Source organism: Myotis brandtii, unplaced genomic scaffold (genome assembly GCF_000412655.1).
Source record: "Myotis brandtii unplaced genomic scaffold, ASM41265v1 scaffold276, whole genome shotgun sequence".
Classification (NCBI taxonomy): domain Eukaryota; kingdom Metazoa; phylum Chordata; class Mammalia; order Chiroptera; family Vespertilionidae; genus Myotis; species Myotis brandtii.
Window position 1 is genome coordinate 2691174 of NW_005360509.1, and position 19053 is coordinate 2710226.

General features: G+C 37.8%; 1 protein-coding gene across 1 annotated transcript in view; it reads right to left on the minus strand.

Annotated features, from left to right (window-relative positions):
• The window catches only part of SMCHD1 (structural maintenance of chromosomes flexible hinge domain containing 1), a 151843-nt gene that overhangs the window by 22948 nt on the left and 109842 nt on the right, over positions 1 to 19053 (minus strand). Inside the window, exons 37-44 of the mRNA XM_005868751.2 lie at positions 18394 to 18481; positions 17201 to 17332; positions 16179 to 16331; positions 10022 to 10148; positions 9736 to 9855; positions 7516 to 7601; positions 6349 to 6471; positions 1374 to 1564 (exon numbers count right to left, since the gene is read on the minus strand). Of these exons, the coding sequence (XP_005868813.1) occupies positions 1374 to 1564; positions 6349 to 6471; positions 7516 to 7601; positions 9736 to 9855; positions 10022 to 10148; positions 16179 to 16331; positions 17201 to 17332; positions 18394 to 18481 (1020 nt within the window). The remainder of the gene's footprint in view (positions 1 to 1373; positions 1565 to 6348; positions 6472 to 7515; positions 7602 to 9735; positions 9856 to 10021; positions 10149 to 16178; positions 16332 to 17200; positions 17333 to 18393; positions 18482 to 19053) is intronic.

The window sequence follows — 19053 nt, forward strand, 5'->3', positions numbered from 1 at the left end:
AGACATATGTAATACTCTTTGTAATACTTTAAGAAATAAAACAAAATTAAAAAAAAATAAATAAATACCAAATTCATACTTTCCTTAAATCATGGATTCTTAATATAGTCTTCAGGGATTATAAACATAAAAGAAGCCCTCCTGGAGGAAAAATTATTCTCACAAAAAATATTATTCTTATCAACACAGTACTTATGATTTGATGGGATTTCCTAAATTGTTTAAAATGGTTAATGAACCCAACTGGTGTGGCTCGGTGGTTGAGTGTCAACCTATGAACCAGGAGGTCACAGTTCGATTTCCAGTCAGGGCACACGCCTGGTTTGCAGGCTCAATCCCCAGTGTGGGGTGTGCAGGAGGCAGCCGATCGATGATCCTCTCTCATCATTGATGTTTCTCTCTCTCTCTCCCTCTCCTTTCTTCTCTGAAATCAATAAAAATATATAAAATAAAATAAAACAAAATAAAATGGGTAATGACTAGTACCAGAGTGAGAGATTTGTTTTTTTAATCCTCATCCGAGGATATGTTTTCATTGATTTTAGCCAGTGAGAGATTTTAGAAGCAGACAAATTTGAGTTCAAATTCGCAGAGTGAGAGATTTGTTTTTTTAATCCTCACCCGAGGATATGTTTTCATTGATTTTAGCCAGTAAGAGATTTTAGAAGCAGACAAATTTGAGTTCAAATTCCAGTTGTTTCCTTAACACATTAAGTGCCCAGTTACTCACCGGTGACTGACACTATACTTTCCGTCCAGAAGACAAAACAGGCTGGGCGCTAAACGTGTTAAGCTATTTTTAGATTACAAAATGAAATGTTAGTTTTATAACATAGAAGATTTTTAATGAGTTCCCATTCTCCTTAAAATCCCTATTCCTATGCAATTGTAGGCCTTGCAAAGCTTTATGACTTTGAGAAAATTATTGGTCAATATTCTGTAATTAATTTTTTTGTTTTGTTACCATTTCCTTCCAGTCTTTTAAAGTGAATTTTTAAAAAATAGTCAAAATTAGAGTACACATAAAATATTTTAAATTTTATATTAAAAATAGCTAATTGATTTGAATGGTTGCTACCTAAAAACATACTTTGAAAAGCAAATGAAGAAATAACGTGTGCATGTTCTTGTGTGTATGTTTCATATATACAAGCTACATTTAATTAGTAAATTAAACATGGTCAGCATATATAATTCATCTTAATGAAGTATACACATTTGTGATGACGATGAAGATAGAATAATGTCAGTGATTTGAGTCACTTCTCAGTTTGTTTTAGGCATCTTTTTGAGAAATCATTTTAAAATTCCATGCTTAGTTTAAAAATATATATTATTACAGGAAAAAATAATTACTTCCACTTTTTTCTAACCTTCTCCAATCTGGAAGATTCTTCTTATAAATAGAATCAAGTGGTAACACTTGCTGACGACCTTGGGTTTCATCATAGATACGACGTGCAGCATCAGTGGTCAAGGTTACAACACAATCCATATCACTTGCCAGATGCCAAGAAATAACCATTGCAGCTCTATCATCTTCAATTTGTGCCAAGTGTGCAATCTATAACCCATTAAAAAAACAAGTATCAAACTCTAAATATATAAAAATTTGATAGTAAATATTTAAAAAGTCCAAGTCTAAGGAGCAAAAACACTTCTCTGAAACACATGAATTCACAAAAAATTATCAAACTTTAAAAACTTACTGGCTTGAATATCAAACTATCTATTCTGTTGTTAATTTTGGAAAAACTGTTCTACAGATTAAACTCCAATAAATTTTACAAATGAGCAAATAAAAATTTTGGACTATTACCTGCTAATTAATGATGTATACTCTTCACATTTACTATTTCTATCATTGGGAATGTGTTTTAATTAAGTAAACATAAAATACATTTAAGTAATATACACCTACAATAAATGGACTTTAAGATTCAATTAAACATAAATATAGTTACACACCATACCCTTCTAAGTATATATTTTACTCCACTACTACAGTATTTTGTTCAGAAAACAAAACTAAATGTCACAAATAAGAACAATTTCTTCTGCTTAAAAGAACACTTGGGAGTTTAGGCTAAATACCTACCCTCCTATTTCTTTTCTTTTTTTTTTTTAAATATACTTTATTGATTTTTTACAGAGAGGAAGGGAGAGGGATAGAGAGTTAGAAACATCGATGAGAGAGAAACATAGATCAGCTGCCTCCTGTACATCCCCTACTGGGGATGTGCCTGCAACCAAGGTACATGCCCTTGACCGAAACCGAACCTGGGACCCTTCAGTCCACAGGCTGACGCTCTATCCATTGAGCCAAACCAGTTAGGGCCCCACCCTTCTATTTCCAAATACTTTAGTCATAAGCATTCTTGCTCAAAATACAACAGCGTTGAAATTTTGAGAGCAATTTAAAAATTTCATTCACTGCACTGGTACGGTCACATCTACCCTTTATTCATACCTGCCCTAGCAATGAGAAAGTAGTCTGTCACTCTTAGAAACATCATGATGTCCACCTTTGTATTCCAATTCTCTTGAAGTTAGTGGGAAAAAGGTAAGAAAACAGACATGCCGAGAAACTAGCACATGTAAATGAAGATAAAAAATATATACTAGTAGACAAAGGAATGATTGGTAGTGGCAAATCAAATTAGGTGATCTAATTCTATTTTTGACTGCAAGTGCTAGGACAGATAGGTGTCCACTCTGATTATTCACAAGTTACTCTAATCCAGTGGTTCTCAACCTTCCTAATGCCGTAACCCTTTAATACAATTCCTCATGTTGTGGTGACCCCCAACCATAAAACTATTTTCGTTGTTACTTCATAACTGTAATTTTGCTACTGTTATGAATCGTAATGTAAATATCTGATATGCAGCCCTGATCAGTTTGGCTCAGTGGATAGAGCATCGGCCTGGGGACTGAAGGGTCGCGGGTTTGATTCCGGTCAAGGGCATGTGCCTTGGTTGCTTAATGCTGCGACCCTTTAATACAGTTCCTCATGTTGTGGTGACCCCCAACCATAAAATTATTTTTGTTGCTACTTCATAACTGTAATTTTGCTACTGTTATGAATCGTCATGTAAATATCTGATATGCAGGATGTATTTTCATTGTTACAAATTGAACATAATTAAAGCATAGTGATTAATCACAAAAACAATATGTAATTATATATGTGTTTTCCGATGTCTTAGGCGACCCCCTGTGAAAGGGTCATTTGACCCCCAAAGGGGTCGTGACCCACAGGTTGAGCACCACTGCCCTAATCTTATAACTGCAATAATTAATTCTAAGTGAAGATATGATTGGGAGCTCTCAGTAGACTCCTTAACACTATACTTTCTCCATGAGTTTTCAGGCAATATAAAGTATATATCTCACCTAATAATAGACAAACATGTAAATTGACCATACCTTCACTACACTAACCAGTCAATCAGGAGAGCATGCAAATTAACCCAACAAAGATGGTGGTTAATTTGCATATGTAGGCTCCAAGCGGCGGAACGAAGCCTGACGGCCCCGGGGCCGGTGGAGAGAAGCCTGACAGCTCCAGGGCTGGCTCCGGCTGGAGCCTGGCCAGAGCGAAGGCCTGGGTCCCGGGTGCCAGAGGCAAACCGGTGCCAGCAGCCAAGGGAAGGGAAGGCCCATTGCACGAATCTCTTCGTGCAACAGGCCTCTAGTGTGTGTGTGTGTGTGTGTGTGTGTGTAATTATTTTTTTTTAATCTCTTTCTAAGATGTACACTTGCTATTTTTAAGTTGTATAACACAATGTTCTGTTCAAGCCTTAACTACTTTTTCAGTTTTAAGTGTACCCTACCTATTTTCATGGATGCTACTAATTCTTTCTTAGGGGTAAGACATAAATGGCACTTAAAAAAAAAGGAGTTCTGCAGTGTGGCTCAGTGGTTGAGTACTGTAGACCCACAAACCAAGAAGTCATTGGTTCGATTCCCAGTTGGGGCACATGCCCGGTTTGCAGGCTCAATTCCCAGCAGGGGCATGCAGGAAGCAGCTGATAGTTGTTTTTCTCTTATCAATGTTTCCATCTCTCTATCCCTCTCCCTTCCCCTCTCTCTAAAATCAAAAAAAACATATTTTAAACAAGAATATAGATGGAATCTCAAGATATTTGCAATTAAGAGGGCAACACTAAAATATCCAAGTTAATGGAGGTATTTCACCATGTTAAAAATAATATACATTGTAAATCTCCTGTCTCCTACTATATTCCATACTTATTTATTCTAGTTCTAGGATAAATGCCAGAAAAAACGTTGTTTTTTTTAAAGGAAACAAGGAAGAAGATTAGGCATGATTTGAAAAAAATTTTCTCTTGCTGGTTAGGAAAGGGCTTCTGAGATGACAAAAGAAACTATATAAAACAAAATTTCAAAGGCTTCCCTCTGATTTTTAAGAGATGTGATGCAAAACATCTGATTGGAAGACTTAAAAATATATTTATTCTGCTACATTTTATTTTATACTTTGATAAAAATCTTACATATTGAGCAAGAATTCTGTATTAAATGAACCACTGAATGTGGAATGTCAGTACCTGAAAACAGGCTAACTATTACAGGTATCAATATGCTTAGAATCACAGGACTGCTTCTTTTTATAAAGACTGATTCTTCCTATAAATTCTATAAATTCGATATAAGGAATAACAATTTAAGAAATTATAAATTGTTTCAGTTTATAAATTTACATTCTTTGTAAAAAATATATTTTTATTGATTTCAGAGAGGAAGGAGAGGAAGAGAAACATCAATGATGAGAGGGAATCATTGATTGGTTGCCTCCTGCACCCCCCTCATTGGGGATTGAGCCTGCAACCTTGGCATGTGTCCTTGACTGAAAATGAAACTGGGACCCTTCAGTCTGCAGGCTGACACTCTATCCACAGAGCCAAAATGGCTAGGGCACAAATTTACATTCTTAACTTTTCAATTATATTTGGGATTTGGAATATAAGGTAACTTGGTTTCAGTAGTAAACACTACCCCTCCCTTTGAGATTAACCACAACCCCTATTTTCAGAATGCAGTTTGTTTGTGATGTTAAGGAGCCATTTATAAAGAAACTGCCATGGACTCTGGAGTCAGAAAGACTTAGGTTTATGTCTAAGTTCTGCTTCTTAATAACTATATATTGACAAGTTATTTACATTCTCTGAACTTCAATTTCCTCATGTAAAAGTAGAAATATTATAAACAATCACAGAATGGTTGTAAAAGAATGATGAATTAAGAACAGCAATAGCCCTGCCCAGTGTGGTTCAGTGGTTAGAGTGTCACAGGGTCGATTCCCGGTCAAGGGCAAGTATTAGGTTGCAGGTTTGATCCCCAGGCCCGATCCGGGCGCATTTGGGAGGCAACCAATAGATCTCTCTCTCTCAAATTGTTTCCAGATCTCTCTCCCTCTCCCTTCTACTCTTTCTAAAAAATCAATGGGAGAAAAAAAATCCTCTGGTGAGGATTAAAAAATACACACCAAATAGTAATAAACAGCACTGACTTTGGAGTTAGACTGGTTGTGCTTGAGTCCAGGCTCTGATGCTTGCTATGTAACCTTAAACAAGTTTTTAAATCTCTGTTTGTCTCAGTTTCAGTTTCTTCAAGTTTAAAGCAGAGGTAAAAGCAGAAAGCTAAGCTGTATTTTAAATGGAAAAGTTTAACAAGTAAGACACACATACATATACCATAAACCTTAACACCATTAAAAACTGAAGATGTTAGGGACACTTCTATAAGAAACACTTTCTATAAAAAAGTATTCAGGATTAAATAATGATAGGATAAAAATGAAAATAAAATTCTGACAAAAGGAGAACCAAAAAGGGAATAGAAGAAAAGGAAGACTGGCACTCTTTTGGTAGCAAACATATATGAAGGTTTTGTTGTTGTTATTACTGTTTTTTCTTAAGTTCTAGGAGAATCCAAGAATTCACTCTCTAACAATATTAGACTCAGATAAATTAGATAAATTCTGATCTTTCTCTTCTGTTGTTTCACTAAAGTCTGAGTCACATAAAAAAGGTCTTGGATATCTATAAAGCCATATGACATGAAAGCATTTCTAAGTAGGTAATAAGCCTTGAATTAAGACTTGTTAACAATTTCTGCCACAGCAGAAAGAATTATGGAAATAAGTATGCAATTCAAGTTTTAAATCCTTCCAAATCCCTATTATAATGAGAACAAGTAATTTACTGGAAAAAGATTAAAAGTACCAAGAAACACTCTCTTATTATCATGTCATTTTAAAACACATTTCGAACAAAACAAGATAATAAAATGTGCTGCCTCTTAAAAGGCTTAAACACAGACCTTTCCCAAAATATTTCCACTGCTTTTAGTATAGTTTGGAAGAGTACATGATCTTCTTGGTTTTTTCTTTAGTTCTTCTTGTTCTAATATCTTTCTTTTTAAAAGTGCTTCAATGTGTGGCACCTGTAATTTATAAAGGAAAATTTACTACAAGGCCAATTACTCTTGTACCAGGCAGTCTATAATGAGAACAAAGAAAAATCAATAATTTGGACAACTCAATAACATAAAGTTACTAGTAAGCAGGCATTACTTTAAACCAGGGGTGGGGAACCTTTTTCTGCCAAGGGCCATTTATATATTTATAATATCATTCAAGGGCCATACAAAATTATCAGCTTAAAAATTAGCCTGCTATATTTGGTCAAACATTTAATTAACTCACCCTCACTGTCTTGGCAGGGTCAGACCAAGTGGTTTGTGGGCCATATAAGGGCCAGATGTCCACCCCCCCCAACCCCTGCTTTAAAAGAATATGGTTATAGTAATGTAAAACTTCCATTCACCTCACTGATTTCTTATCTTAATCAAGAAATACACAACCTATAGTAGAACTTCTCTTTGAAAGTGAGTTATATAGTACATAAAAGAACATAATTTTAAAATACTCTATTGTCTTGTTTATTTAATTTTCTTTGCCACTACATATATTGGTTATAACTTACACAGTCTCTTCAATGCAGTTCTCAAGTTGGTGTATTATTAATTTTACTTATTGGTGTTATTACATTAGAGATACAAACTGCAGCCTGGCTGATGTGGCTCAACGGTTGAGCATCAACCTATGAACTAGGAGGTTATAATTCCCAATCGGGGCACATGCCCAGGTTAGATCCCCAGTAGGGGGCGTCCAGGATGCAGCCGATAAAAGATTCTCTCTCATCATTGATGTTTCTATCTCTCTCTCCCTTCCTCTCTGAAATCAATAAAATTTAAAAAAAGCAAAAAAACCCAAAATTTTTTTGAAATTTATTTGAAAAGAGAACTCTATCATTTTGCTAGCCCCTTTTTATTGTCTAGTAAGTGACTAGACTACAATCCACATGTGTCTTAGTTCCCAAAAATAATAGTGTCCATAAAATTCCTAATATGAATGGCAAAAAAAAAAAAAAAATGTAAACCAGAATTTAATAAAAAAAAAATTTCACATATACTTGGAAACTGTACCTGTTGTGTTGTAGGAATGTCAATATTATTTGTTTTTAGTTCATTTCGCAACTGGGCCTCTTTTGATTTTGCTACTTCAACTTGGCCTAAAATTCAAAAGAAACAAATTAAAAAACCCCTGCATCAATGTGTAATAAAATAAAAATATTAAAAAAAATATTTTCAGTCTCTTTTATTGTCTTCCTTATAATGAATGACCTAAAATAAAATCTATAATTAAGATCCTGCTCTAATATACAAAAAAAATTAATTGGTTAAGATATTATACTAAAAACTCCAAATAATCTTGGATAATTTATTTAATCCTAATCCATATGCTTATCTATAAAAATATAATACCCTAATATGCAAATAGACTGAATGGCGGAACCAAACAACTGGTCACTATGACATGCGCTGACCACCAGGGGGCGTCGGCAGCGGGCAGCAGAGCACAGAACATAGCGGGCGTGGGCCATGGCGGGATGGTGGAGCAGGTGAGCAGGCGCGCCAGACCAAGCCAGTCGCTGTTATTGGGGCGAGCCTCTGGTGGTTACTGAAAATTCTTTGCTCCCTCGCACTGGGATCCTGCCTGGCGCTTGCACCCACTGCCAGCGCCAGAGCCGCCGCTCACACTTGCTGCCAGTGCCCAGCCCCGGTCCCGATCACTAGGCATCGTCAGTGGGTGCGAGCAGCGGCTGCCGGTCCCGATCACCTGATGGCTCTCCACCTCCCCCTGCTCCTGAGGGGTGATCAGAGCAGCTCCTGCTGCTGGTGCTGGCCCCAATCTCTCCGCGCTGTCAGCGGGTGCAAGCAGGCCCGGTACCATCAGTGCATGGGAGCGGCGGTGGTGGGACTGCCGGCAGACGGTATCAGGGGGTGAGGCCATGGCGGATGGGGCCAGGCAGGGGAGCAGAGGATGGGCTGAGACCTGCCCCTGTGCCCACCACAGCCTCGCAGCCCACAGTTCCTTTCAAGGTGCATGAATTCATACACTGGGCCCTTAGTCTATATATATAAAAGCCTAAGTGACTGGACAACTGGCCAGCAGCTATGACGCGCACTGACCACCAGGGGGCAGACGCTCAATGCAGGAGCTGCCCCCTGGTGGTCAGTGCGCTCCCACAGCGGGAGCGCCACCAGATGACGGACTCGGCTGGAGAGCCTCTCCCGCAGACACTTCCCTTGCTCGCCTGAACAGTGGAGGTGGCAGGCACAGTGAGGCCGGGATGAGCGGAAGTGGCTTGGTGCCCAGCCCAGGCTCCTCCCCAGCTGCCTGCCACTTCACGCACTATTTCGTGCTGTGAGGGACCGATGCAGACAGCGGGCTGGAGCCCGAGAGCTGGCGGGTAAGGCTGGGCTACGGCAGCGCGTAGGTCCACTGATCCCTGCAGGTCAGGCTGAGGGACTCTACCGGTGCATAAATCTGTGCACTGGGCCTCTAGTATATAATATACACATACATAATTGCGTAAGGTTGTTGCAAGAAACAAATAAGCCTTTACTTAGTTCCTATTATCTTCTTAATACCCTTAACTTTAGATAGATAATACAAAAGTGAGTATACATTGATGGAAGCAGTACATATTTGTTGGTAAATGGGTCAAAATTTTAACTATATAATTAACATAGAGCCAAAAACCACAGTAAAAAAAATATGACAAATGGAAAGAGATGACAGAGCACAACTCATCAAATGCCTTAAAAGTATACAAACATTAAAATTTGCAGCAAACATTCCATGCATTGGTTAAAAAATAAGTTGTACATTTCTATATCAATGTATGCTGCCCTATACACCTCCATAGTGTGAAATACTTAAGATATTTTTTTTTAAACTTAAGATATTTTAAGTAAAACACACAATTCCATTACTCAAAATAAAAATCACATTACATATCCCACAGTGATACTGTCATCTAATATCATTGCCAGAAGCTGGAGCTGGATATAAACATTATTATTATGTCAAGGTCTTAAATTTCCACAGATTTATAATTCTTAAAAATCTTGAATTTTTGTAGGTAAACAGGATATAAATTCACTTGAAGTAAAGAAATATTTCATCTTAAGTAGCTCAAATGAGGAATAGTGTAAACCATTATTAATACCTTTCTGCAGTGTTCTGCAGTTTACTTGTAGTTTAGGAAAGTAGACAGTGCTTAGCTCATGGTCTCAACCTTCTGCTTCATCACTCCCTAAAGCATATTTTTTATTACCTTTGAATACAAAATGACTTACACTTCATTTCATCAATAAGCTGTCTGCTGGTTTCAAATACAGTTCTATACATTTCAATAGATTGAGATAATTCATCCTTTTGTTTTGCAAATGCTAGCATTTGTTGCTGCTTCTTAACATCTAAAAAGAAATATTCAGATAATTTAATTCAATTAAAAATTGTGACTTTTAAATATTTCATAACATGACTAGATAATTAATAAGCACAATATTAATGGAAAGCAAATCAAGATGATAAAGTAACACAAACATTAGAGTTTAATCCTCTATTTTCCTAGAAACTTACCATTAGAAAACATAAATGGTAGACTATATGATTCTAATGTTCTTGATAAATCTGGTAGCTGAAGCTCAAATTTAATAAAATATTCAGTACTATCCTTTCCAGGACTATTTTCTGCCAGCACTAGACTCTGAGTAAATAAAAAAACAGTAACAAAAAAAAAAAAGTTAAAAAGATATTTGTCAACGTATAAACATTTTACCTTTTATTGTGCTGTTTCCCAGTAAGTGGTAAATTTTAACACTGACCCATCCTTAAGATTCATTAAACATTTTACATTTTGATATTGGTTTAAAAGCAAAATGATCTTATCAGTAAATGATTATGCAAAAACAAATACAATGGAAAATTATAAGAAAAAGTATCTTTTCTTTTAGACCTTAGAAATATCTTCCTGATTCAAACCTTTTAAGTTGAAGCAGTGTAAAACAGTTGATGGTATGAAAGTTATAAAAACAACCACAAAAAAAAAATGCCCAAAGCCCAATGCTGAGTTTACGTTACAGCTGTTACCATGAGACCCACCAGTCCCAGGTGACCGAACAAGAGGTCCTGAAAAAAGCTCTGAAGATTTATTTTTTATAAAAATTGTATTTTCTTCATTAATTCACACTCACACAAAAACCTTTGGTATACTTTAGTTTAAGACAGCATACAACTAGTAAATAATGCAAATATAAATCTACACTAATAAAAGAGAAACATGGTAATTAGCTTACGACCGCTACCCTTCCCATTGGCTAATCAGCATATCCTTATGCAAATTAACTGTCAGCCAAGATGGCGGCCGGCAGCCATGCACTGAAGCGAACAGGGAGGCTTGCTTGCTCCAGTGACTGCGGACTCCAACGTTCCCCGCCTAACTTGCCGGCCTCTCAGCTGCAACTCTAAGCAACTATGTTGCAAATATAGAAGCTAAACAAAACCCCAGAAACCAGCCGGACTGAAAGCCACAAATACAGAAGAAACAAAGGCCAGAAACCGGCTTTCAGCAGCCGAGGCCTCAGAGCTAAAGCTGGCCCAGAATAAAAAAAAGAAAAAGAAAAAAAGGAGCGGTTGGGAGCTTCAGTCAACCCACCAGCCTGAAAACAGCCCTCAGCCCCTCAGCCAGACTGGCCAGGCACCCCAGTGGGGACCCCCACCCTGAAGGGTGTGTGACCAGCTGCAAACAGCCATCATCCCCTCATCCAGGCTGGCCAGGCACCCCAGTGGGGACCCCCACCCTGAAGGGTGTGTGACCAGCTGCAAACAGCCATCATCCCCTCATCCAGGCTGGCCAGGCACCCCAGTGGGGACCCCCACCCTGAAGGGGGTGTGACCAGCTGCAAACAGCCATCATCCCCTCATCCAGGCTGGCCAGGCACCCCAGTGGGGACCCCCACCCTGAAGGGGGTGTGACCAGCTGCAAACAGCCATCATCCCCTCATCCAGGCTGGCCAGGCACCCCAGTGGGGACCCCCACCCTGAAGGGGGTGTGACCAGCTGCAAACAGCCATCATCCCCTCATCCAGGCTGGCCAGGCACCCCAGTGGGGACCCCCACCCTGAAGGGGGTGTGACCAGCTGCAAACAGCCATCATCCCCTCATCCAGGCTGGCCAGGCACCCCAGTGGGGACCCCCACCCTGAAGGGGGTGTGACCAGCTGCAAACAGCCATCATCCCCTCATCCAGGCTGGCCAGGCACCCCAGTGGGGACCCCCACCCTGAAGGGGGTGTGACCAGCTGCAAACAGCCATCATCCCCTCATCCAGGCTGGCCAGGCACCCCAGTGGGGACCCCCACCCTGAAGGGGGTGTGACCAGCTGCAAACAGCCATCATCCCCTCATCCAGGCTGGCCAGGCACCCCAGTGGGGACCCCCACCCTGAAGGGGGTGTGACCAGCTGCAAACAGCCATCATCCCCTCATCCAGGCTGGCCAGGCACCCCAGTGGGGACCCCCACCCTGAAGGGGGTGTGACCAGCTGCAAACAGCCATCATCCCCTCATCCAGGCTGGCCAGGCACCCCAGTGGGGACCCCCACCCTGAAGGGGGTGTGACCAGCTGCAAACAGCCATCATCCCCTCATCCAGGCTGGCCAGGCACCCCAGTGGGGACCCCCACCCTGAAGGGGGTGTGACCAGCTGCAAACAGCCATCATCCCCTCATCCAGGCTGGCCAGGCACCCCAGTGGGGACCCCCACCCTGAAGGGGGTGTGACCAGCTGCAAACAGCCATCATCCCCTCATCCAGGCTGGCCAGGCACCCCAGTGGGGACCCCCACCCTGAAGGGGGTGTGACCAGCTGCAAACAGCCATCATCCCCTCATCCAGGCTGGCCAGGCACCCCAGTGGGGACCCCCACCCTGAAGGGGGTGTGACCAGCTGCAAACAGCCATCATCCCCTCATCCAGGCTGGCCAGGCACCCCAGTGGGGACCCCCACCCTGAAGGGGGTGTGACCAGCTGCAAACAGCCATCATCCCCTCATCCAGGCTGGCCAGGCACCCCAGTGGGGACCCCCACCCTGAAGGGGGTGTGACCAGCTGCAAACAGCCATCATCCCCTCATCCAGGCTGGCCAGGCACCCCAGTGGGGACCCCCACCCTGAAGGGGGTGTGACCACAGGCCGGGCTGTGGGACCCCCCTGCCACCCCCCAACCCGAGTGCACAAATGTTTGTGCACCGGGCCTCTAGTATTTATATAATAAAGGATTTTTCCATAGTCTTACAGGAAACAGATGCTAGCTGTTTTGTGTTTTAGACTACAATAATACGAATCATGGAGAAGAAGAATTTTCAAAAATGCAAATCAATAGAACACTATAGAACAATCCACAAAATAAAATTACAAATTTTAGCAAAAATTCTTAGAATATAGAATACAAAACCATTTAACTGATCCCTAATCCCACTTAGTTTCTGAAAGATGTTTTCAGTGTATTTACATGAATATAAACACAAATAAAAATAAAACGCTACTTGCATTTAAAAATAGCATATACTTTATACTTCAGCAATTTGCTTTCAGAATTTGATTTGTTGGTCAATTCCAGTGAATGACTAGATACTAATTTTAAAATTTATGCATAGGACAGATATACTACACTATAATATTCTTTCACTGAATGATGAACATCTAGTTTATTTTTTAAAATTAGCTATTATGTAGAACACAGCAAAGAACATATTTTTTACTACTACTTTTTGTGTTCTTTAGAATAGGTAACAAGAAATATGACTCATTAAAACAGGTTAATAGGTAGTATCAAATTTCCTTTAAAAAAGGCAGTATCAATTTATCCTCTTGCCATTAGTGTTTAAATATATCTAGCTCCCCTGATGCTGGCCAACACACTATCAATCAAGTTTTTTTTTCTTTCTAAAAAGATGGATTAAAAGCAATTAGACATTATTGCTTTAATCAGCATTTGGCATTGAGGTCATGTTTACTGGTCATTTATACTTTCTATTCCATTAATTCATATTCTTGGGTCACTTGTTTGTCCACTAGATTGTCTTTTTTCTTTGATTTGCAGGAATATTTTTAAGGAGGTCTAAAAAATATGTTTAATATATTAATCTTGCCTTATATGTAGAAATACTGTTATAAATACATATGGTAATACACACATAGCCATACATATGTAGCAATATTTCTACCCAACTTTTCTTTACAACTTTATTAAACAACCATATAATGAATCTCTATATGGCATCATTCAGTATCAATAATTATCAACATATCACCATTGTTCTTTTATTTCTAAGGTATGTTTATGGTATATAAAGTTTTAACTTTCGATATAGTTAAAAAAACAAAACCTCTCCTTCATGTCTTGTTTAAGGACAATTTCCTATTTCAAAGTTTTAGTTTAATCTCTGATGTACAGCTTTTCAAAAAAAGAGCATATACAGAATAACAGAAATGAAGAGAACTGAAGAGTCCCAAACTGAATCCACGTACAAACGGAAATTTAGAACATGATAGACAAATGCATAGCAGAATGAAACTTAGACACCTCTTTCAGAAATTTCCAGATCAAGTAGGCAAATAATATAGAAACTTTGAATAACACAGGTTAACAACCTTAAAAAATTATATATTCAGATTATAACTTTAAAGAAAGCAATACAGGTTCTTTACAAACAAATGTGTAACATTAACAAATACTGGTTGTACACTGGGTCAGTGTTTCCTACGTGTCCCTAGTGATAACAATCACTTGCTTATTACAAATCAAATTACAGAGCCCTGCCCCAGACCTACTAAATCAATAAATGGGTCAGAAGCCAAGCAGGAATTGAGTTTTCTGCTTATTTAGTGTGATATTAAGAACCTCTAGTGGAAATTCATATGTGTGACATGAAGCTTAGATTTTGTATATAATTATAGGGGAATAGCTTATGTCATCATCCCAACCTCACAAATGTGTACAGTGGGGTTAGTGATGTGAAAAGCCTACAGGGGGGCCAAGGAAACAGAACATATGTAAATAGGAAATAAGTAAAGTGGACTAGCTGTATTCTTCTAAAACAAACCTACTTTGAAGTTCAACGTATCTCGCCCCTTTGTTTTTCAACATGTGGCTTTCATTACCTCATTTTTGTGAGGGTACAAGAAAATTTCACTTTACTCTCCACTGTAATAAAAATAAAAGAACAAGTGTAAATATAAGTATCAGCTGACACTTGCTCTCAATGTCAAGAAGTGAAAAGAAGTGGCATAAATAGAACTGAATGGAAAGTCCTGCTGCCCTAAGAGAATCTTGGCTCAGTATTGCTGTGTTTGTAGAATTCTCCAAAAAAATCAGAAATGCTTATCTTTATGTAAAAATTCCAGATCTTTAAATGTTGGAAACTAGTTAAAATAGAAATGCTATAAAGGTCCTTCATTGACAAATCAACTGACATGTCTACTGTAGGCGAGATGCAAGCTAGCAGACTCCCTAATTATAAGCCTAATGTTATTAAAACAGGGTGATATGTTGTACACCTGATATATCATATGCTAACTATAATTTTTTAAAAAGGGGTATTAGCATTGGTCTACATATAAAAATAAACACTGACAGAAAGGTTGACACTTCAAATTTACTGGTACAGGAAGAATTATTAAATAAATGATACCAAGAAATTTAGTTAATGAATTTGAAAAAAAGGATAAAAATAAAATTCAGTCAAATAAAAAATTAAGTGCATAAGAATACTACAGCTAGCACTGCAAATATAATCTTCCCTCCTGCCCCAATATAAACAAAGCCCCCAATAAAAGACAAACTCAGGAAAAGTATTTATATACAAAAGAGCATTAATACCTTTAATATAAAGTTAAGAAAATGATGAACATTCCAAAGAAAAAGAGTTGAGGAACAATCCTACAAAGATCACAAATATGAAAAATGTTCAACCTTACTAGTAACAAAAAAAATTTACATATTTTTTAAATAGAGGAAACTTGGTTAGAATTTTAAAAACTTCATATTCAGGGTTGGTAATATTATAAGGATGTACACATACTTCTGGTGGGAATAAAAACTAAGGAGCAATAGGCAATAACTACCAAAAGGCCTAGTCTCTAACCTTCTACCAATTTCTTATGGAGATAGCAGATATATGTAAAAAAGGATATACATAGAAGCTGATGGAAGCACTGCTGATAAAACAAGCTTTGGAAAGAAACTAAATTTTCACTTAGGATTGATCAAGTAAGTGATCATCAATACAATAATCTAGGTTTATACTTATTGATAAAGAAATATACCAAAGATGTGTTAAAGTAGAAAACACTTTTATAAAAGCAATGTTCTATAATTTCACATACACACTACCCCAAGTATATAAATCATATACACACAGAGTATCCATACAATGTTAGTGTATATATGAAAACTCTGGAGGTTATACACTAAATTGTTAATCATCATCTCCAGAGGGTGATATAATGATTATTATTGAGTTTTTGCACTGTGTATTTTCTATAACTAAAATTATTTCCCTTTTGGGAGAAAAAATACAAAGATAAGTTGATTTATTAAATTTTTCTAAGATATGTATACATTTTACCTGAGCTATGTTTCATTGTTTCTATCCACAGAATGATAGCTTTTCAATGAAACATAAATATATTATCACTGAGGCTAAAAATACAGAAATCTCATCTACCAAAAGACGTAAAAATTACCGTGATGTTAGCGGAACCTTTTACAAAAGGGAATTCAAGTGTTCTAACTTTCCCGATAAAGAGTGGTGTATCAGTATCTTCCTCATTAGAACCTTTGATGGTAGCTATTACAGTGCCAACCAAATCAAGTCCAGTCTGATTGTTGAAGTCATCCTTAAAGTAAATAATGGAAAATAACTAATTAGAAGAACTGGTAAGAAAATTAAACCCAGTGAAGGACATGTGCAAATAAAAATGAAAAATATTAAATTATCCTGATTCTTCACTCTAAGCACAGAATTCAATTCTCAGATTAAGTGATCCATGGGCAGAAAATAATCCCAGAAACCAAGAAAAACCAGCAGTTTCCAACTAATACAATGGCTCCTAACTTTCTTTTTTAAAAGAGCTCCCATTTTAAAATGTCATCTTGTTATGTACTTTTAACATCTATTGATCTGGGGCAAAGAAGTTAAGAACAACGTACTTGTCTAAAATAGGAAAATAAACTGAAAGAAATTAAGTACCTTACCTACAAAATTTTCCATAAAGGTGAGGTCCCACCACTGTATTTTATTTGTTTTTGTTAATATTCACAGCAATTCTATTGCTGCTTAGTCTCCAGGTAATCAAAAGCTCTGAGGAGGAGCTCACTATGATCAGTTATCAGAGCAGCTCTCTTAAAAATAATTAATTACCTCCTTCTGTCCCCTCAATGAAATGTATATGGTGGAATCAATTTACTCGACGCGTATTTAATACATATATGAAATAGGAGATATAAAGGGGATATATTGAGAGGTAGGCAGGTTTTCTGCATTTTTGAGTCAGTTCTACTTAGTATATCTGGATATATTTTATGTATTATGTATGCATTCTCTATTTGTATTCAGAGATGTTTGTATTTCATTTATCTAAACAAATTTTCCTTATAACCTAAAACTGAATGATCAAAATCTGATTCTATAATAACTATTTTACACCCTAAAAATTAGAAAGAATTCTTGCTACCCAATGCAATTTTGGAAGTAAATAAACATTACCGTGATAATAAGATGTAAATCTTTGACCAGGGTCCTATTGGCAACTGAGTGAACATTTGAAACAGCTGGTGTGGCTGGCTGAATTTTAGGTACTAACTTCACAGGTTGATTAGGTTGAACATCAATTATAATCTTTCAAAACAAAAGAAGAATTTCAATTAACAATATATATTGATAGCTGAGAATTTAAGAGTAAGAGAAGAAATGATAGCATATACTAAATGAAATGTTACTTTTAAACATGTACTGTCATTAATCTCTCAAAATGATTTAAATTAACTTTTAAAAACTGAGGATAAAAATGGGTATCAAAGATTAATTTTTCAATGTAACTATTTAAGAATAAATTTATAGACATGTAAAAATACACGTTGTTTTTAAAAATTTGGTACACTACCATTTATTGAATGGAGATGACATATGTTAAAACTACCTTAAACCTCATTATCTATAACTAGAGGCCCAGTGCACAGATTCGTGCACCGATGGGGTCTGTTGGCCTGGCCTGCGCCCTCTTGCAATCTGGGACCCCTCAGGGGATGCCAAACTGCCGGTTTTGGCCTGATCCCCGCAGGCCAGGTGGAGGTGCCCCACCGGTGCACAAATCCGTGCACCAGGCCAGTTTCAGCCCAATGCCCACAGGCTAGGGTGAGGGATGCCACCAGTATGCATATAAGATCTTTGGTTAATCTCTTCCTGCCCTCCCCCACTTTCCCTTTGAGATTCATCTGTCTGTTCCATGTTTCCATGACTGTGCATTGAGCGTCTGCCCCCTGGTGGTCAGTGCACGTCACAGCTACTGGTCCAATGATCAAACGGTAGATAGGTCGAATGGTCACTTAGGCTTTTATATATATATAGACTCTAGCATGTGAAAAGTTAATAATTGAAAAATTTTCACATATGATTGATAGCAGCAACTTTACCATGACATACACTAAAATGATTATTAACTGAGTCTTTGATATATAAAGAGATGGAAAAAGTAACTTCTGCAGCAGATCCTATTAATTAATATAATTTAAATGCATTCTATTCTAATATTCCTGAAAATGGCATTATTTATATTTTGCATCCAGTAAATTAATTCACTTGCATCCAATAATTAATTCACTTTAAAACAAAACATTTCTTTCTTAAATTAAGCAAGAAAATGTAAAGCTAACTATGGTATAAAAACAGAGTAAGCAAACCTGTTCACTGTTAAGAATAAGTGCTTTATCCATCATAAAACCAAACTGGATACAATATGTCCCCACTTTATGAGGAATTGCTTTATCCCTAAATTAGAAAGAAAGAGATAAAATTATTCACAACTTTTAAATAATGGGGAATTCACAACATCAACATTTCTGTTCCTTCCTCAAAAAGAAAATGCATAAAAAGAGAATTACTTCTACATTAGTCTACATCAGCAAATATTTCCTGCAATATTAGCTTTAATTCCAGGTCCCTCTTTCCCTGGACATTCTTTCCATAAAACATATAGAAACCAGGCTCTGAGTGTGGCAAAGTTGAAAAAAATAGGAATATAAAGTTCATAAAATAATAAACATAAAAAGTGCTGAATTATATGTGAAGAGAATTTTGCTTCAATTCTACATAATAAATTTCTAACCCAAAGTTTTATATTTCAAAATTACAGGCTATCCTGCTGATCTTTGTATGTTGCTTTTATATTTTATATTTTAAACTGGGGGGGGAGGATCCCTCAGCCCAACCTGTACCCTCTCGCAGACCAGAGGGGATGGCCGATGTGGGGAGCGGGCCTAAGCTGCAGTCTAGCCTCCCTCTGCGGGAGGCAACCCGCAGGCCAATCAGGGGATGGCACCAGCCGGGGAGTGGTCGGCCCC